General features: G+C 48.1%; 1 protein-coding gene across 4 annotated transcripts in view; it reads left to right on the top strand.

Moving 5' to 3' along the window:
* The window catches only part of TRIM37 (tripartite motif containing 37), a 943,514-nt gene that overhangs the window by 190,018 nt on the left and 731,544 nt on the right, over positions 1-21,952 (top strand). For all 4 annotated transcript variants that reach the window (XM_069226401.1, XM_069226400.1, XM_069226402.1 and 1 more), the window contains one exon: positions 2,595-2,662. In XM_069226401.1, coding sequence (XP_069082502.1) covers positions 2,595-2,662 — 68 coding nt within the window. The remainder of the gene's footprint in view (positions 1-2,594; positions 2,663-21,952) is intronic.

The raw sequence follows: 21,952 nt of genomic DNA, 5'->3' as shown, positions 1-21,952 counted from the left end.
TTCACTGACCCAGCTGGGGTGCGCATTGGACACTGAAAACAGGTACCCGGACGTTTGCTGGCATTTTTTTGCTTTCCAGATCAACCATCCTGACTTAAGTCACCATTAGTTATTTGATTTTCAAAATGATGGGTAATCTTTTTCCTCTCACACCTTACATTGTTCCTCAATGGGATTTAAACCTAATGCAGACATTTTTGATGGGGTGTCCATACAAGCCCCCCTCCAAGTTGTCAGTTGAATCTTTTAACGTTCTATACGTTTTTCTAATTGTGATTACCTTTGTAAAATGTGCCAGTGAGTTGCAAGCTCCGATAGTCCATCCACCATTCACATGCTCCTTCTTGCTCAAGCTAGTCCTCTGTCTAACTTTCTTCCCTAGGTGGTATCCCCTCTAGATCTGGAGAAAGCTGTTACTGTCCTTTTACCATCACTTCAACCCACCAAGTAGAAGGAGAAATGGCATCCATTGGATTTGAGATAGCTGTTAGCTTTTACATTAATCACACCAAGAAGTCCAGAAAAAGTGATCAACTGTTTGTTGGCTATTATGCATGCAAGAAAGGCAAAGACATGCAGAAAAATACATCATCTTGTTAGTTCTTTGCATAGCAATGTGCTTTGCACTGGGGGAAAAAAGCATGAGTTTTAGCTCAGCCGCCTAAAACTGAACTCAGACAAGACGGAGGTCCTCATCCTCGGACAATCCCCATCTGCCTGGGATGACTCCTGGTGGCCCACGGCGCTGGGCACCGCACCAACCCCCTCGGATCAAGCACACAACCTCGGGTTCATCCTGGACTCTCGCCTCACGATGACCAAGCAAGTCAACGCCGTCTCGTCATCATGCTTCAACACCCTACGCATGCTCCAGAAGATCTTCCGGTGTATCCCCGCCGAAACCAGAAAGACGGTTACCCATGCCCTCGTCACAAGCCGACTGGACTACGGAAACACCCTATACGCAGGAACCACCGTTAAGCTTCAGAAACGACTACAACGCATACAGAACGCCTCTGCACGCCTCATCCTCGACATTCCTCGCCACAGCCACATATCCACCCACCTCAAACACCTGCACTGGCTCCCCATCAACAAGAGGATCACCTTCAGACTCCTCACCCACGCACACAAAGCACTTCACGACATGGGCCCGAACACCTCAACAGCCGCCTCTCGTTCTACACGCCCACCCGTCAGCTCTGCTCAGCCAGCCTCTCCCTCGCCACCGTCCCACGGATCCGCAGAACCACCGCCGGAGGAAGATCATTCTCCTACCTGGCAGCCAAAGCATGGAACTCCCGCCCCGCACCCTTAAGAACTACCCAGGACCATCTCGCCTTCAGGAAACACCTCAAGACATGGCTCTTCGAGCAGCAGTAACACCCCCCCCCCCCTCCAGTGCCTTGAGACCCTCACGGGTGAGTAGCGCGCTCTATAAATGGACTGATTGATTGATTGATTGATGAGGGTCTTAGTGCCAGTTTAACCAGGGTGAAAGCTTCCATCTTTGTCCTGGTTGGGGGTGTCTCATTTGCTGACATCTGAGAAGATGTGCCTCCCTTCACACCCTTATCTAACATTATTACTTTGATGATTTTGAGGGGAGACGGGGTGGTCAGCTTGGAAATTTGGTGCTTACCGATTTTCTGGTCTGAGCATTCCTTCAGCTAAGGGCGATATTGCTTTGGAATATGTTCAACAGGTGAGGATTCCACACATAGAAGTATCAGAAGAAAATTACTTACCTGTGGTAACAATCTTTCTTCTCGATGTTCTTGTCTACTTGCAGATTCTTCACCGAAGAATTGTCATGTTCATCTTTATGCATTGTATATAATCAATGCGTTTCCATTACCTCCCTTAAAAGTTCTGGAAAAGATGGATAGTAAACTGCCTCTGGTACACCAGGAGTGATGTCACTAGGGTGCAATTTGCAGCACCAATAATGAGTCTGCAACCTTTAGTGCATCACGGGAGCTATGGACAATTTCTTGATCCAGTCTGGCATCTGTGATTATTCTGTAGGCAAGCAATCGGCAGGTAAATGCAATAGCCACCAAATAAATTGATACTGAAGGTAGTTATCCCATGTGAATGCATTGCATGTGTAAAAGTGGTATTTTAGGCCGTAATCCTAATTTTGTGGCTGTTTGTAACTCTGAATAACCCTTGTTAATTCTCTGCAGTGATGGTGTATGCTGCGTGACAATACTTATAAGCGACTTTAGATGTTTCATGAATGAAAGACTGCTGTGCTTCTTTTTTTTATGATCTTTGTAGAGTCTTGCATCTGTCCATGCAACAGCCACATCATTCTTTATATTTCTATTACTAAGGTTGATGAATACTCCGAAAGCTGTGTGCAAAAAAAGATGTCTTTGGGGAAGTCTGTGCTTTGACTGTTACCCTTAAGTGTTTTCATTTATATTCCTCCTCCAATGCTGGAGCTCTGTATCTAAACTCCTCAATCAGGATGGATGTGCTTATTCAGCATGCCCGCTATATTCAAATGGAAAAATCCAGCCTCCAGATTTGCAGTGTTTTTGCTGTGTTGACTTTTATTTCAGTAGACATATTATTTCTATTTACAGATCAAAAAAAGTCACTTACGCAAGAGACTGAGCTTCTGGAATCGCTGCTACAGGAAGTAGAACATCAGGTGAATGGCCCTTTAAAAATATTAAATAAAAGCAAATTATAAATCATGTTGACTATTTTTCAACTGTCCTCTGATTACGTTTGTTGTTTTGCACAAATCAAACATAAATTTATTTCCTTCACCAAAGGTTTTGAAATATTTGTTTAGCCTTTACTTTGCTATGAATTATTCTTGAAGGAAGCATCTGCACAGCAATAAGAACATCAGTGTGAATATTTCAAACTGTGAGGCTTCATCAGTTCCATGTAAAGTTGGTATCAAATTCATGCAGTATACTTTCTGTTGCAGTTTTTTTCTGTGTAATCTCTTGTCTGCAATTTGTAAGGCGGAATACAGTTGGATGTTCATTTCTGATGCAGTCATAACTGATCTCCTGGGTGCTTGCACTTGCAAATAGATATGCTCTTCGATTACCGTTGTTTGAATCAGGCATGTACCTATACCAGCCTACTTTTGTTAGTAACTGCAGCCTCGAAAGAATTACTTAGGTATCATAATGTGATGGTAGCGTCCAAGGTAAATGTCTTCATCTGATAGAGACTTCTAGTTGCAGATTCCTTATCTTAGAATTTCCTCCCAGGCATCAGACTGGATCTGGAAATTTTTTCTTTGAGCAATACCCTTGCGCATTGGTAGGTGGCGTCGGTCGACTCCGCGGGCGTCGTTGGCGTGGGAGTCACCATAATGACATCGGGAAGTCCATAGACGCCGCCTCAGTACAAGGATGTCAGTTCTTTTCTTTCAACGACACACGCTGATCTGGAGAGAGCTACCCTGGTCGTATTTTGACTGACTTCGACTCTTTTTTAAAAAAATTTGGCGAGTTTTTTGGTGCGTCGAGAGATGTCCCCGAAGACCGGTTTCAGACTGTGCGAGGACTGTCACAGCATGATGTCGGTGACTGATCCGCATCGAAGTCTGTTTGTGGTTCCTGGAGCGTGACCACGACCCGAAGTCGTGCTCAGAGTGCCAGGCCATGCGCCTGAAGGCCTTGAGGGACCGGTTGCGAAGCCACCACCATTCTTCTTCTTCGAAGTCTTTGGGTCAAGGTAAGAAGAAGAAGTCAAAGAGATCCTGTCACCCTTCGACTTCACCCTGTCGCTTGGATGATGCGATGCAGGAGGAGCATCGACACTCGAGGCCTCTGTCTTCGGAGCGTGTTTCTGGGCCCGCTCCACGTGTGTCTGAGTTTCCGGGAGTCGGAGCAACCCCTCCGCAAGTAAAGGAATTTTATGAGGCCATGCCCCTCATTTTTGGGCAGGCCGACCCAGATACAGTGCCTTTGGGCCCAAGGGGTTCTGTCAGGGGGCCTTCGGGTTCTGTGCCGGCAGATCCGGCCACCGAGGTCCTCTCCGGATGCGCTCTCGGATCCACACCGGCACCGGTCGTACCATTGAGATCTTCTCTGGTGTCGGTTCGATTTGTCGCTGCTACTGACAATGGTGGTGCCAACCATCGATGTCGACTCGATCCTCATCCCCGATGACTCGGGGTCGGACTGGCATCAGCCGACACCACCTCCTTCGATGGGGCCAATTCACCCCAGGTTGTATTCTGACCCTTTTTCTTATGGGGAAGGATTGGAGGGGTACCTGGACCCTTATAAATACCAGGATGACCCTAACTTGGACTGGGCCCAGGAGTTGGGTGAGTCCAGTGGTCTGGATACCTCTCCAGATGCTGACATGCTGTCTCCTCCTACCGTGGCTAAGGTGGAGGGATCGACTTTTCCATGGTAGCCAGTAGGGCGCCTGAGGTCCTCTGCCTTGAGCTGCCTACAGTTCAGTTCAGGTCTAATCTCCTGATGGAGGTACTTCAGCAAGGGGCTTTCACGTCGGAGCCTCTTCTACCATTCAATGAAGCCCTCACCGATTATCCTTTTGGGTAGTTGGTCCAGATCCAACCCAGGGGCTCCTGTGAACAGGATTATTGCACGCCGCCATTAGCCCGCCCCTACTGACCCTAAATTCCTGTCCCAACACCCCTACTGACCCTAAATTCCTGTCCCAACACCCCACGCTTGAGAGCCTTGTCATCCAGGCATCCTCATCCTCTGTCACATTCCCTTCCACACCCCCGGATAGGGATTCAAAAAGTCTGGTACAATTTGGGTAGAAGATGTTTTCTTCCTCCAGTCTTGCGCTGTGGTCAGTGAACACCGCATGCCTTTTGGGACGCTATACCCACTCTGTGGGATACAGTCATGCAAGTTCTGCCACAGATACCAGAGGAGGCCTGTGCTATCATCTCCCAAGCTGTCACCAATGGGAGAGATGCAGCAAAGTTCACAATAAGTTGTCGGCTGGACACGACCGACTCTCTAGGTAGATCGGTTCCGACGATGGTGGCCTTGAGGCACCACTTCTGGTTGCGTACATCTGTTTTTTCAGGGAATGTCCAACTGACTCTCTTGGACATGCCCTTTGATGGCTTTCATCTCTTTGGAGACAAGGTGGACTCTACTTTGGAGAGGTTCAAGGACTCCAAGGCTACGGCTGGGTCCCTTGGCCTTTCAACTGCCCCTCGCCCCCAACAGTCCCCCTTTTGTGGCCACGGGAGGGGCTCCCTGTCACGTCCTCAACCCAGCCACCGTGCCACCCATGCTGTTCAGTCAGTGCATGGCAAGGGGACGCGGAATCCCACGTGAGCGTGGGACATGGAGCCAGAGGTCTACTCAGTTCACCCCTGCCCTTGCTACAGCCTCCAAACCCTCCTAGTCTGTCCCCTCACTCCGGTCCAGTTGGTGGAAGGATTCATCATCACCTACCCTACTGGGAATTCATCACTACGGACAAGTGGGTTTTGCAGCGTTCAAAGGGGCTACTCCCTCCCCTTCAAATCTGCCCCACCAGCCATGTCTCCATCAGTCAGCCGGATTCCAGAGGATCATTTGGCAGTTTTCCTCCAGGAAGTTGTGGCTCTCTTAGCTAAGGAAGCCATAAGTAGGTCATGGTTGTTACTCCCGCTACTCTCTGGTGCCCAAAAAAGACAAGGGCGTACGTCCTATCCTAGAACTTTGAATTTCTCCTTCTTGAGGAGGAGATTTAAGTCACAAAGTCCTCAACCTGGCTCAGGTCCTGTCTGCTTTGGACCCATGAGACTGGATGGTAACGTTGGACTTGCAGGACGCTTATTACATATTCCTATCCTGCCTACCCCCAGACATTACCTACGATATGTGGTAGGTCACGAGCACTTTCAATTTACCGTGCTCCCCTTCGGCCTTACCAGCGCCCCTCGGGTGTTCACAAAAGTGATGAGGGTGGTTGCAGCTCATCTGCGAAGGTTGGGGGTTTGTCTTCCCCTACCTTGATGACTGGCTGTTGAAGGCAGACTCGACCCAGAAAGTCGTCTCCCACCTTCAGACTACGACAAACCTCCTGCACATGCTGGGGTTCGCTATACACGTGCTGAAGACACACTTGACTCCCTCTTAGATGCTCCTTTTCATTGGTGCTGTTCTGGGCACAGTGCAGTTTTGGGCCTATCCTCCTGAAAAGGGACAAGATATTTAGGCTATGATTCTGATCTTTACGCCTCTATCATGGTTTCGGTGAGACTGACTCTGAGGCTGCTGAGTCTCATGCATCCTGCTAGTATCACATGCCAGATGGCATATGCGGGTTCTGCAGTGGGACTTGAAGTTCCAGTGGGCGCAGCATCAGGGAAACCTCTCCAACATGGTCCAGATCTCAGGGGGGACTGGGAGCAACCTGCAGTGGTGGCTTTCGAATCCCCATTGGGTCAAGAGCAGATCCCTCTCCCTTCCCCATCTGTCTATAGTGAAGGATGCGTCACTGCTGGGATGGGGCGGCCACATGGGAGGGGCGGAGATCAGGGGGCTCTGGTCTCTGGCAGAGTCTGGGCTCCATTCTGCAGCCTTGGGTGATCAGGCTTGCGATGAAAGCATTTCTTCCCTCTCTCAAAGGGAAAGTAGTGCAAGTGTTCACAGACAACATTACTGCTATGTGGTACTGCAGCAAACCGAGTGGAGTAGGGTCCTGGACCCTTCTGGAGGCACTGCAGCTCTGGACATGGCTGGCACATCAGGACATTACCCTGGTGGTTCAACATTTGGCAGGCTCTCTGAACGCCAGAGCAGACGAACTCAGCCATCGATGCAGAGCCGATCACGACTGGCGTCTCCATCCGGAGGTGGCACAAGGTCTCTTTCAGCAGTATGGAGAGCCTTGGTTCGATCCGATCGTCTCCGGAGAAAACGCACAATGTCAGCTGTTAGAGTTTCCAAGGTGGCACTCGCTCAGAGACACTTCATCTCAAATGAAACTCCGGCTTCCTTTCTGCCTTTCCGCCTATACTACTTCTGCCTAGAGTTCTCAAGATCAGGAACACCTGGGTCCAAGTTATCTTGGTGGCTCCGGACTGGGCACAGAGAGTATGGTATCCAGAGCTAGTAAGCATGGCCATCGATCCTCCACTCAGACTACCTCTTCGGGAGAATCTTCTGTTGCAGCAGCAGGGGACAGTTCTCCACCCGAACCTGTCCAATCTCCGCCTTCATGCGTGGAGATTGGGCGGTGGCAGTTGGCGGCTTTAGACCTTCCACCCAAAGTCTGTGACGTTATCTTGGCAACCAGGCCACCAAAACGGTATACGCCTGTAGGTTGCATAAATTTATGGCATGGTGTCCAACAAATCTGTTTACCTCCTCTGCTCCTCTTTCTGAGGTTCTTTTGTTTATTCTTTCTTTAGCCCAGCAGGGTTCTGCTTTGGGCTATTTTGGCCTTTCTTAGGTTGCCTGTCCAGCCTTCACTCTTTAAGTCTCCTATTGTCAGTCAGTTCCTTAAGGGTCTCACCCATTTGTTTCCTACCACTCCATTTATCATGCCGCAATCTTGTACTTACTTTCTTAATGTGTACTCCCTTTGAGCCAATGCACAATTGTCCATTACGGCTCCTTACTTTCAAGACTTTTTTTCACGTTGCTATCACTTCTGCTCGCAGAATGTCCTAGCTTCAGGCTTTCTTCAAAGCCCCCATACTTGTCAGTGCGTAGCACCACTTTGTCAAGGTGCCAAAGGTTTCGTTCCTTCCCAAGGCCGTTACACCTTTTCATGTAGGCCAGTCCATCACCTTGCTGACTTTTTACGCACATCCATCTCATGAGTAGGAGAGACTCCACCATCTGGCCCCAAAAAGAGCATTGGCATTCTATCTCAATCGTACTAAATATTTCCGGGTAGACGATCAACTCTTTGTTGGATATATGGGTGTGAAGAAGTGCATCAAGATGTGCTATTCTTTGGCCAAGAAGCAACCACCTGAGGGCTTGTGCGCTTATTCCACCAGAGTGACTACTGCTTCCACTGCGTTAGCACACGGAGTTCCTGTCCTGGAAATCTGCCAGGCAGCTATGTGGGCATCGTTGCACACGTTTACTAAACATTACTGCCTGGGCAGTCGGGTCCGTCGGAATGGCTACTTTGGTCGTTCGGTCCTGCAGGACTTTCTAGTATGATCTTGGTTCGCAGCCCACCTCCGAGGTTAGCATTGCTTGGGTATCTATTCTAAGGGAAGTAATCTGCAACTAGAAGTCTCTATAAGATGTACAAGTTACTTATCTTCGGTAACAATATATCTTGGACAGACATAATGTAGTTGCAGATTCCTTACTATCCCACCCTAGGGACAGGACTTCCCCATTCAGGACCTTAGTTCTGATGCAACAATATCAGTGTTCTTCGCGGCTCTGCGCTTTGGCGTGGAAAGTCTTGAAAAGAAACTGACGTCACTGCGCTGAAGCGACGTCTATGTACTACTCCCAATGTCACCAGGGCGACTACGATGCCAATGATGTCCGCCGAGTTGAACTACGCCACCTACTGACACGCAAGGGTATTGCTCGAAGAAAAAAATCTCCAGATCTAGTCTGCCGCCTGGGAGAAAATTCTAAGGAAAGGAATCTGCAAGTAGCCAGGTACATCTCTGCCGAAGGTAAGTAACTTGTATGTTAACTATATAAATTGTAAATGACAAAGAATACCTGTAGGAAAGTGCCACTGTTGGCATAGTTAAACTCCCCCCCACCTGCACACACACACACACACACACACACACACTTTTTGCCTAGTTTTGATGCCAACTTTGATTGAAAGTGGGTTGGGACCCTGCTACCCAAGCCCCAGTGTTCTTTCCCTAAAACTGTACCTTTGTATCCACAATTGCCACATCCCTGGCACACAGTTAAGTTCCTTGTATAAGGTACCCATGGTACCAAGGGCCCTGTGTCCATGAAAGGTCTCTAAGGGCTGTAGCATGTATTATGCCACCCTAGGAGACCCCTCGCCAAGCACATACACACTGCCTTGCAGCTTGTGTGTGCTGATGAGGAGAAAAAGACCAAGTCGACATGGCACCTCTCTCAGGGTGCCATACCCACAAATCACTGCATGTGGCATAGGCAAGTCACCCCTCTAGCAGGCCTTACAGCCCTAAGGCAGGGTGTACTATTCCACAGGTGAGGGCATAGCTGCATGAGCAATATGCCCCTGCAGTGTCTAAGCCAATTCTTAGATATTGTAAGTGCAGTGTACCCATATTGAGTATTTGGTCTGAGAGTTTGTCATTACGAACTTGTAGGAAGTTGGCTCTGTATATACTATTTCAAAGTAAGAAATAGTGTGCACAGAGTTCAAGGGTTCCCCTTAGAGGTAAGTTAGTGGCACAATTAGATAATTCTAATGCTCTGTTTTGTGGTAGTGCGGTCGAGCAGTAGGCTTATCAGAGAGTGGTGTTAAGCATTTGTTGTACACACACAGGCAATAAATGAGGAACACACACTCAAAGACTTACTCCAGGCCAATAGGTTTTTATATTGAAAAATATATTTTCTTAGTTTATTTTAAGAACCACAGGTTTAAGATTTGCAGTAAACACTTTAAATGCAAGGTACTTCACTTAGATACTTTAGGAACTTTGAATAAAAGCAATACCATATATAGTCTTTGTAAAAATGGCAATAAGCTATTTTCAATGTGGACACAGTGCAAAAATCAACAGTACCTGGCGGAGGTAAGTAAAGGTTAGATTAGGAGATAAGTAAAACACTTACAAGTCTCAGTTCTGGGGCATAGGCAGCCCACCGTTGGGGGTTTCAGGCAACCCCAAAGTTACCAGACCAGCAGCTCAGGGCCGGTCAGGTGCAGAGGTCAAAGAGGTGCCCAAAACACATAGGAGCCTATGGAGAACAGGGGTGCTCCGGTTCCAGTCTGCCAGCAGGACAGTAACTGCGTCCTCGGGTGGCAGACCCGGGGGGTTTTGTAGAGCACTGGGGGAGGACACAAGTAAGCACACAAAACACACCCTCAGCGGCACAGGGACGGCCGGGTGCAGTGTGCAAAGCAGCGTCGGGTTTCAGGTAGGAAACAATGGAGGGGCCCGGGGGTCACTCTAGCGGTGCAGGCACGGGGGCTTCTTGGGACAGCCACCACCTGAGCTAGGCATAGGGTCGCCTGGGAGTCACTCCTGCGCTGAAGTTCGGTTCCTTCAGGTCCTGGGGGCTGCGGGTGCAGTGTTGGTTTCAGGCGTCAGGTCCCTTGTTACAGGCAGTCGCGGTCAGGGGGAGCCTCTGGATTCTGTCTGCAGACGTCGCTGTGGGGTTTCAGGGGGGTTGTCTCTGGTTACTCGCGGGCTTGCAGTCACCGGGAAGTCCTCCCTGAGGTGTTGGTTCTCTGAATCTTGAGCCGGGGGCGTTGGGTGCAGAGTGAGAAGTCTCACGCTTCCGGCAGAAAACGTGCAGTCTTTGGAAGTTGCTTTTTTGTTGCAAAGAAGTAGCTGGTTTTGAACAGGGCCGCTGTTCACAGGAGTTTCTTGTTCCTTTAGTCCAGGGCAGTCCTCTGAGGCTTCAGAGGTCACTGGTCCCTGTCGGATGCGTCGCTGGTTGCAGGTTTTCGAAGTTGGAGACAGGCCGGTAGGGCTGGGGCCAAAGCATTTGTCGTCTTCCTCCTTCTCTGCAGGCTTGTAGGTCAGCAGTCTTTCTTCTTTCTTCAGGTTGCAGGAATCTAGTTTCCTAGGTTCTGGGGAGCCCCTAAATACTGAATTTAGGGGTGTGTTTAGGTCTGGGAGGGCAGTAGCCAATGGCTACTGTCCTTGAGGGTGGCTACACCCTCTTTGTGCCTCCTCCCTGAGGGGAGGGGGGCATATCCCTATTCCTATTGGGGGAATCCTCCAAAATCAATATGGAGGATTTCTAAAGGCAGGGGTCGCCTCAGCTTAGGACACCTTAGGGGCTGTCCTGACTGGTGGGTGACTCCTCCTTGTTTTTCTCATTATCTCCTCCAGCCTTGCCACCAGAAGTGGTGGCAGTGGCGGGAGGGGCGGGCATCTCCACTAGCTGGGATGCCCTGGGCTGCTGTAACAAAAGGGGTGAGCCATTGAGGCTCACCACCAGGTGTTACAGTTCCTGTAGGGGGAGGTGAGAAGCACCTCCACCCAGTACAGGCTTTGTTCCTGGCCACAGAGTGACAAAGGCACTCTCCCCATGTGGCCAGCAACCTGTCTGGTGTGGGGCAGGCTGGCAGAAACTGGTCAACCTACACTAGAAGTCAGATAGGTATTCAGGGGGCATCTCCAAGATGCCCTGTGGGTGTATGTTACAATAAATTGCACACTGGCATCAGTGTGCATTTATTGTGCTGAGAAGTTTGATACCAAACTTCCCAGATTTCAGTGTAGCCATTCTGGAACTGTGGAGTTCGTATTTGACGAACTCCCAGACCACATACTCTTATGGCTACCCTGCACTTACTATGTCTAAGGTTTTGGTTAGACACTGTAGGGGCATAGTGCTCATGCAGCTATGCCCTCACCTGTGGTATAGTGCACCCTGCCTTAGGGCTGTAAGGCCTGCTAGAGGGGTGACTTACCTATGCCACAGGCAGTGTGAGGTTGGCATGGCACTCTGAGGGGAGTGCCACGTCGACTTAGTCTTTTTCTCCCCACCAGCCCCCACAAGCTGTGAGGCAGTGTGCATGTGCTGAGTGAGGGGTTCCCAGGGTGGCATAAGACATGCTGCCGCCCTTAGAGACCTTCCCTGGCATCAGGGCCCTTGGTACCAGGGGTAGCAGTAACAAGGGACTTATCTGAGTGCCAGGGTTGTGCCAATTGTGGAGAGAAAGGTACAGTTTAGGGAAAGAGCACTGGTGCTGGGGCAAGGTTAGCAGGGTCCCAGCACACTTTCATCAAAACTTAGCATCGGCAAAGGCAAAAAGTTAGTAGGTAACCATGCCAAGGAGGTATTTCGTAACAGAACTCCACAGCTCCATAATGGCTTCACTGAATACTGGGAAGTTAGGTATCAAACGTCTCAGCACAATAAACCCACACTGATGCCAGTGTGGGATTTATAAAAAAACGCACACAGAGGGCATCTTAGAGATGCCTCCTATATGTTAGCACAACTACTAGTGCAAGGCTGACCGGTCTGTGCCATCCTGCCACTTTCAGATGAGTTTATGACCACATGGGGTGAGTGCCTGTCCTGTATGGAGGTGCTTCACATCTCTCCCCATTTATTGAAAAATGGACACAGGGGGCATCTTAGAGATGAGTAGTATAAGATGATACCGTCCATCAGACTTTTGACAGGTGCCCCCGCCCCGTGATGACGTAGTCAATGACGTGGGTGCCCCGCCCCATGCTGACATAGGCACTGATGTAGGTGTGTCTCGTGGGTTGTGACATCATGGGGTCATGTGTTAATCATGTGCCAGGGTCCTAGCCCCTGTTTCTAGGTCTATGGGATGTGTAAAATGAGGGCCTTGCTGGTGTGCAACCTGTTTCAGAGCCTAAGAGGACAAGTCTGGACATGTCAGACATTCAGGACCAAGTGGCTGCTTGGGGACCTTCTCACAGGACAGAGCATTAGGAGTGTAAGCCCAAACCTCCACACTGCTGGCTAATCCAAAAAGAGGGGGGCTGGGTAAATGCTGCAGAGGTTGTGACATATGGTTAGCGTTACGTTTAACCCCTCATCGTATCTGAGCCATCAAGACGAGTATGTGACCGCTATGTGCTGTAGAGGGGGTGCGCCCTTTTTGAACCATTGAATGCATATAAGGAGCCAGTTAGAGCAGCATGTCAAACCATGAACCATTGCTGAAATAGGTTGTCAAGGCAATATGAAGAGATACAATCCGCTCACCAGAAAAGCTGCCTCCTCAGGGGTCCAGGACACTATCAGTAGATATTATCGGACCCTAACACCGCTGGTGCTGGATGAGGATGCACAGCAGGCTGCCCCTAAAGATGGAGGTTCTGACGTTATCGGTTTTCAAGAGGAACTTTGCCAGCGGCTTGAAAGCTCAGCCTCGAGAATTTGCCGAAACTGAGATCTCCTATTAAGGTTGACAACAGCGGCAGTGAAGCCTCAAAAGACTAATTAAGTTTGACATTGAAGATGATGAAGAAGGTATAGCACTGCCGAATTCGCCAGTCTATGAAGACATGGGCTTTCAGGAGGACCTAATCCAAAGGCAGTCGTCATACAGCCGGCAAGTGTAAACTCTGAAGCTGCCTATACACCAATGGACCTATACAAGTGTAGCGAAAATGCGGAGGTTAGTAAAAACTCTATAGACAATTATCGTGTATACGCTGATGATCTACTTTTAACTAATAGCTTGTCTTTTGCTTTCCGTTTGAACCGTAGAAAACAACTGCAGAAAGAGATGCTCTAGAGGGGTCTACGCCAAAGGTTAACTATGTAACTTTTTTACTGCTATTAGGCAGTTGCGTTGGTCATTGTGAAAACATACGGGAATCTCTCTATGTACAGGGCCTATTATAGAGTCCAGGCCGGCTATGGAGGACCGCAGCCCTACTTTCAAGGGCCCATGTTATGTACGGGCCGGATTGGGGGGCTTCTTTGGGAGTTTGTTTAGAAGAGCCATGCCTTTTTTGAGAAGAGGGTACGAAATTGCAAAACCGCACATTAAAGCGGCTACTACGAACATAGCCCATGATGTTGTGGGCTCTGTAATGTCGGATGTCGCCGAGCGCATGAACAACCAACCCCTAGAAGAAGCAGGGTTTTTGTTCAAGGACCGTGCAGGTGTTAAAAGGAAGCAAAGGGATTGGAGGCGCAGGGGCCCACCAATGCCCTATGAAAAAAAGGAGGACTTCTTTAAAAGGCCCACACGAAAGAAGAGTCGTAAGACAGAAGAGATCTTCCAAGAAGAAGAAGAGAACACACGCTAGTGCGAATATTTTTTACATCCGCTATCATGGCCTTCCTAAACTGCGCCTTGAAGCCTGAGGGGCTATCTGAGCTAGATTTGTTTTCTCTTAAACCAACACAAACCAGCATTGAGAACAGTTTTTTCAAAGAAGTATCAACTCTAACCACTCTGGCACGGATAGAGTTTAATGTGTCGGGGTCCACGGATATGTATTTGGATCTCAGCAGCACTCCGCTACACCTCGTCTGAAAAATAACAAAAGCGAACAGCACCAACATTGAGGTCGATCTTAAAGTGGCGCGGATCACCTACCCCGTCACAACTATGTTTAATCAAGTGGACATTAACCTGGGTGATCGACTCGTCACGCAAAGTGGTAACATGTACGCCTACAGGGCCTACATAGAGAGTATTCTAAATTACATTCGCGAAGCCCTGGACACACAGCTTTCAGCAGGGCTCTTCTACAAAGATACTCAAGCGCTTTTAAGGACATGGCGTTGGACGGGGCCAACAATGGTTTTTAAAAAAGAGCCAGCTTCGCCACCGGCAATAGACATTTTGACCTCCTGGGGCGCATACATTCAGACCTTTTCTTCCAAGATAAGCTTCTCGTCAACGGTACAGATTTTAAGATCAAACTCAACCGCAACAACGACGCATTCGGTCTCATCAGCGGCTATGCGGAGCAGTGTAAACTGGTTATATTGTCCGCAAGACTGTTTGTAAAGAGTGAAAGTGTCACCAAGCACTAGACTGGCCCACGCCGAAGCTTTACAACTATTGAGCGCTAAGTATGCCATTGAAAGAGTGTCTCTGAAGATATTCAGCATCCCCGCTGGTACTAGATTAACACAGCAGCATAATCTATTTCTGGGGCAACTCCAGAAACCCATCATCATGGGGTTTGTGGAAAATACAGCTTTTCGCTGGCTCTATACCTCTAACCCTTTCAACTTCAAGCACTACAACATCAACTATGCTGCTTTGGTCCACGGGGGAGCTGTCATCCCCGCAAAACCGTTCACCCCGAGTTTTGGAACATCCAATTTTGTCAGGGAATATCTTGGTCTGGTCTCGATAACGGGAAACATCTGCATGACTCAGGAGTTGTTGTTTCAAGAGCGGGGTATGGGTCCGGCTACACACTGTTTGCGTTCAACCTGACTCCTGACATGGAAGACGGTGACCTCTACGTCTTGATCAAAAACGGAAATCTAAAAGCTGAAATACGCTTTACACAGGCGCTGGCTACCAACATGAACATGGTTGTATTCTCTGTATTCAACAGCGGCATCCAAGTCATTGTAAAGTAGACACTGTACAGATAAGTGACTTCTTAAGCAGGCATAAATATGCTAAGAAATACTTTTTAGGTGTATTTCCTAGCGACGGGCTACCGGGGGAGATAGGCCCAGAAACACCCTGCATCCTAGTCTTTAACACCGACCCGCATTACAAGGGTGGTACACATTGGGCAGCCCTGTTTCTGGATGAAGACAAGGTTATAGTGTTTGACAGTTTAGCGGAGTTTCCACAGCATAACAATTAAACAAAAACGATTTTTAAATATGCAAAAAAAAAGCATCGACCACGGTCGAGTATAACAAGATGCATGTACAGGATTCTCTAGCCATCACATGCGGGGAACATTGTATATATTTTATTAGTAAAATGTCTGAGGGTATGACGTTTAGAAGTTTTATTTTAAATCTGTATTCCGCCGATCTAGTAAACAACAATGGTATTGTTATGAAATATGTGAATGAAAACTCAAGGACTATGTCGAGCGTTGTTAAAACAGAATAAGGTATTTGTAAAAAGTGTAAGGCCTTGTAACACCTCTATTTGTACTGAGAACTGTAAACATTTTAAACACAAATTTAGACTATGCATTTTTTTTTTATTCACCCACCGCATATTTTAAAACCATTTTAAAAAAGATGACTGATGTAGGAAAATGCCACTGTTGGCATGGTTACCCCTAACCTTTTGCCTTTTGTTGATGCTAGTTTTGATTGAAAGTGTGCTGGGAACTTGCTAACCAGGCCCCAGCACCAGTGTTCTTTCCCTAAAACTGTACCTTTGTCTCCACCATTGGCACAGCCCTGGCACACAGATAACTCCCTTGTACATTGTACCCTTGGTACCAAGGGCCCTGTGGCCAGGGAAGGTCTCCAAGGGCTGCTGCATGTATTATGCCACCTTGGGGACCCTCCACTCAGCACATGCACACTGCCTCACAGCTTGTGTGTGCTGGTGGTGAGAAAAAGACTAAGTCGACATGGCACTCCCCTCAGGGTGCCATGCCCACAAACCACTGCCTGTGCACAGGTAAGTCACCCCTCTAGCAGGCCTTACAGCCCTAAGGCAGAGTGCACTATACCACAGGTGAGGACATAGCCGCATGATCACTATGCCCCTCCAGTGTGTAAGTCAATTCTTAGACATTGTAAGTGCAGGGTAGCCATAAAGAGTATATGGTCTGGGAGTACCTCAAACACGAACTCCACAGTTCCATAATGGCTTCGCTGAATACTGGGAAGTTTGGTATCAAACTTCTCAGCACAGTAAATCCACACTGATGCCAGTGTGGGATTTATTGAGAAATGCACACAGAGGGCATCTTGGAGATGCCCCCTGCATACCAGCCCAACTTTTAGTGCTAGGCTGACTGGTCTCTGCCAGCCTGCCAATTCCAGACTGGTTTCTGGCCACATGGGGTGAGGCTCAAACCTGGTGTTACACTGCCCCAGGACACTCCAGCTAGTGGGGATGCCTGCCCCCCGGACACAGCCCCCAGTTTTGGCGGCAAGTCTGGAGGCGATAATGAGGAAAAACAAGGAGTCATCCTCTAGCCAGGACAGCCCCTAAGGTGTCCATAGCTGAGGTGACCCCTTCCTTAGGAAATCCTCCATCTTGCTTTGGAGGATTTAGCCCAATAGGATCAGGGATGTGCCCCTTCACTAAAGGGAGGAGGCACAAGGAGGATGTAGCCACCCTCGGGGACAGTAGACATTGGCTACTGCCCTCCAGCCCTCCAGCCCTAAGCATACCCCATAAATTTAGTATTTGGGGGCGACCCTGAAGCCAGGAAAACAGATTCCTGACGACCTGAACAAGAAGAAGGACTGTTGACCTGAAAACCCTGCAGAGAAGGAGACGACAACTGCTTTGGCCCCAGCCCTACTGGCCTGCCTCCAGATTCAAAGAACCTGCAACAGTGACGCATCCAGCGGGACCAGCGACCTCTGCTGACTCAGGGGACTGCCCTGCAACCCAAAGGACCAAGAAACTCCTGTGGACAGCGGCTTTGTCTAGATAACAAAGAAGAAACCATATTTAAAGGGACTCCAGCCTCACTCCTGAAGCGTGAGTCCCCAACACTGTGCGCCCCGGCTCGTGTCCAGAGAAATCAACACTGCAACGAAGACCCCCCCAGGCGACTCCCACGACGTGGCCACCCTGAAACTACCTCCCTACACCCCCACGGCTACGCCTCCAGAGAGAATCCAAAGGCTCCCCCTGACCGCTACTGCCCGGTAACAAAGAACCCGACACCTGGAAGAAGCACTGCACCCACAGTCCCCAGGCCCGAGAGGAACCAACTATCGATGAAGGAGTCACCAGCAGGCGGCCTGCATCTTTGTCCAATTGGTGGCTGGCCTGAGAAGCCCCCCTGTGCCCTGCCTGCATGGCCATAGTGACCCACGCGCCCCTCCATTGAAACAATACAAAACCCATCACCTACTTTGCACACTGCACCCGGCCACCCGTGTGCCGCTGAGTTGTATTTTGTGTGCCTGTTTGGGACCCTCCCCAGTGCTCTGCAAAACCCCCCTGGTCTGCTCCCCGAGGACGAGGTACTTACCTGCTAGCAGACTGGAACCGGAACACCCCTAGTCTCCATAGGTCCCTATGTTGTTTGGGACCCTCTTTGACCTCTGCTCCTGACCAGCCCTGTGTTGCTGGGGCTGGGTGTTGGGGTTTACTTGAACCCCCAACGGTGGGCTGCCTATGCCCCGGAGACTGAACTTGTAAGTGCTTTACTTACCTGCTAAACTAACCTGTACTTATCTCCCCCAGGAACTGTTGAATTTTGCCCTGTCCACTTTTAAAATAGCTTATTGCCATTTATGCCAAACTATTTACATTACTGTTTTACTTCAGCGTTCTATATTTACCTATGCCAAGTACCTTACAATTTATGTACTTACTTGAATTCTGAATCTTGTGGTTCTAAAATAAATTAAGAAACAAATATTTTTCTATATAAAAACCTATTGGCCTGGAGTTAAGTCTTTGAGTGTGTGTTCTCATGTATTGCCTGTGTGTGTACAACAGATGCTTAACTTTACCCTCTGATAAGCCTAAGTGACCTTATATTACAAGGTTTAGAGTGTAAATGTTATAAAAGTCCTTTTAATGGGTCTTTTTATAGGCTTTAGGGACTGTCTTCGGCGTGTAAGTGACTGGGAAGTCAGGGTGGAAAATACCAGAGCGTAGTCTGTAGTCTTCCAGAGTATTGTGTTTTAAATCTACCAGTAAGTAGCTGTGGGGTTCTGCGGTAGCGTCGTTAAATGCATCCATGAAAAACTGCGTGTTTCCGGGGTACATCTGTTTAGCTATAATTGATATCTAAAGCTTGTCGCAGTTTTTTTTAAATAAGACCAGGTATGAGGCGTTGAGAGTTACAGAACGACTGCTCTTACCCTTGTATAACAAGTTCTGCACGATGTAGCATATGCTTAGATTACGATGATGTGAAAATTGAGTAAAAGCCCTCTCGATCTCTGGGTGGTCCCCACCTTCGTGCATGAGATCGTCCACAATGACCATGTTTACAAGGTGTTTAGGTAACAAGTCCTCGACGTTGAGATTACTGGGGATGCCTTCTATAAATCAGATATGTGGGAAATTTAGGGATAGTTCCATGTAAAGATCTTGCCAGCAGGAATAAAGCCATACGATGTTGTTAGGGGTCTGAGATGAAACACCAGGAGCGTTTTCTAACAGGTTCTTTATAAAATAACTTTAACTGCTATTTGAGGGACCTGCTAAAACACAGGAGAATGGGTGTAGCAGCCTGGTGTCCATAGCGGTTGGGGTTCAGCCCTCTAATGTCTTTTAATAACTGTAAGGCAGTGTTTTGTAGTCCTCGGTCAGGACCCATTTATCAAACACCACTTGCAGGGTTTTGTGCAACAGCTGTGTTGTAATTTCCCACCATTATTTGGACCTGACTATGCTAGGGTGATTTATGACTATTGCTTTATTTTCGCAATCGCTCAATGCGTTGTACTTGTGCACCAGACTGTCAACATTTTTTTTTAACCGTATTGCTGACGTTTAAAGTGATACCTTTGACTTTCATGCAAACCTTGTTGTTAGAGGTTTTGTAATTATAGGTCTGTGGTCCAAAGGAGGTGTATTCGAGTATGTACTCATCCTTTTCAAGCTCGCTGGTCAAATCCCCTAGATAATCACCTAGCACAGGATCTTCATCACCCTCTTTACTCACAAAAATAGCAGGGTCAGTGTTGTGGTGCAAACAATTATTCTGAAGCTTCTCCAACAAACTGTAAAGCTCTAGACAAGTGTGAGCGGTTGTGAAGCACGCTATGAAGATGTTTATATTGTTAGACGTTGTGGGGTACTCTTTGGCGTATTTCCAGGATAGAACGGCCGTCTCATTGTCGATAAGTTCACAACTGGACACATCCTAGGATGGGGCAAATAGATACTTAAAAAGATTGTCTGGATCTGTGACGATGGATGTGTTTGGCAAATTGGTACGCTGTGCGAACTTTCCCCACAAGGCATTAAGACAGAGCTTAGCTAACTGGCGTCTGACGGGGTTAACCTTAATGAACTCAGGTCTCAGCGTAATACCCTCACAAGCTTGTTAATCAGAAATGTACTTTTGCTTCGAGGGCTCATCGACGCACCAGTCGGGATACCCAGTTGCCTCTTGTTTGTCTCTGAGAAACAAGTTGATGTACTCAGAAAGTGTTGGGTTGTGGTGTGTGGAAAGTGCCAAATTTCCAGTATTTTACTGAGACAGTACCCTTTCTCGAGGGCTGTTTGCACCTCAATGGTACACCATGTCCCCTCCAGCAGCCTTTGCTCATCCCTATGTCTACATTCGCTAGTCTGTTTATTTTCAGCGCATGTTCGACATAGGGGGAACATTAGCTTGCCTTCGGCTCTGTGCGGAAGCACCTGGAAGTAAAGCTTCCACGGAGGGTGGATTTGACACTTAACAAGACCAAAGTACTCGTCTAGGGACTTAAAGTTCCTGTATATGATCCTAGGATGCCCCACCAGATACAACTTCACCTTGGTCACAAACGGATACAGACTGGTGAAGTCTTAGTAGTGTATTTTTTCACCCTCACCAACGACCCTGTACAGCTGTGTGGCGTTTGTACTACCGCTGAATAAGGCATTGCGGGGTTCCAACGGTGCTGATAACTGCCAGCTCTTAATGAAAGCGCTGATTTCCCCATCCTTTGTTAGCTCGTCTAACCACTCGTGTTCCCAGAGGGTTCTCAGAACAAAGCTGCTGTTTTCAATTTACTGCAACTTTGCCAGAGTACGACGATGCAGATGTTCAAATGTGGTGCCTTGCAATCTATTAAACTTGTGGGGTTTGTAACAACGCGGAGACCCGTGGTAAAAGCAACCGTTGAACTCAAAGGCGGTTTGTACCCGTTAATTAATGTATACTCGTCTAGTAGCAGCCCAAGTGGTATTCGCCCCTCTGCAACGCGCGTTGAATGAAGATGTTCTCTTTCTCCAAGACGTACATGAGCCACTGTATAGACTGGGTGGATTAACGTTTCTGTTTACCGCTATAGAGGTCAGGCGGTACTAGAGCTATGGTTTCAGGTTTTAAAAACATTTGCTGAGAAATAGACAAGCACATGGAAGCCAGAGTAATGTTCTTAAATGGGTCTAGGTATTCCACGATTTCTTTGCTCTTACGGGATTTAGTTTTGATAATCCTGACCCGTTTCGTCATCTCCACCACGTCTCTGAAAGGGTTGCATGCTTTTCGCAAGATCACTACATCTGCCTGACAGTAAACTTTCAACTCTGTTTGAAAATGAAACCGATTTTCACGGTTTTCATCGTACCATTGTAGAAAGCTCTCTTTTTCAAATGACATCATGCACTCAATGCCATTACTGTCGGGCGGAAGCATAGGACCGCTGTAATTCTGATTAGCCCATGTGTTAAAAAAGTGAGGGAAATAACCTTTACAGCCTTCAAAGGCAAAGGCAACTTGCTCAACTTCATGGGCAGAAATTTCAAGGTGTCTATGAACCTAATTTCAAAATGCACAACCTTTAACAGCATCAGTTTGGAACCATGGATGATGAGCTCCATGGTCAGCTTTTCACAAATCCGGTCCCAGAGAATAAAGAACAAGTCGTAAGCTTTCGAGTTGTGAGCCAGCATTGTATACTCGTAGTAGTTCGGCTGCATGAACGTGTTGAGGAAATCGTTCATGCACGACCGGCCTTCAAACTCCCAGTTTTCATCGGCTGTTAGATGATGCGCGTAAATTTAGTTAGGCTGGTGCACACCCATCACTTGCGTACACTCTATATCGAACACGATATCGTTTTCAGTTGTTTTCTGGGGTAAGCCTTCGAGCGTGTAACACTTGTGTGCTGTTCCGGCTATAAAATATGCTTTACACCTGGGACATTGTCAAGCTTGTGGACGATTGTCAAGGTATACAGTCTGATTTACAGACGCACTGTGCAAGGCTGTTCAAGCAGTCTTGCGACCGACAAAACATCTTATTCGTCGAGCAGTTCACCTTCTGAGCATCGGCTTCGATGCACCCGTCCCTCTTGACACATTTTACAGTGCATTTAACACTGGTGTCTGGTCCAGTTGTTGTATATGTGGTCTCAGTGCTCGCACACGTACTTGGCTCGTAGAAAACCCTTCAGGTTCAAGATAGTGTAAAAGTGGTTTTCGTGATGTAGCACATAAATGTTCTTGTTTTTCACACGCTCATCGGTAGTGAAGTACTTCCAAGAACCGCTGTGGTACAGAACTGTAACGGCCAAATGGT

The sequence above is a fragment of the Pleurodeles waltl genome, chromosome 3_1, assembly GCF_031143425.1.
Source record: "Pleurodeles waltl isolate 20211129_DDA chromosome 3_1, aPleWal1.hap1.20221129, whole genome shotgun sequence".
Lineage (NCBI taxonomy): Eukaryota > Metazoa > Chordata > Amphibia > Caudata > Salamandridae > Pleurodeles > Pleurodeles waltl.
Note: the sequence above shows the minus strand (reverse complement) of the source record. Positions and strands in the feature narration are given on the sequence as shown.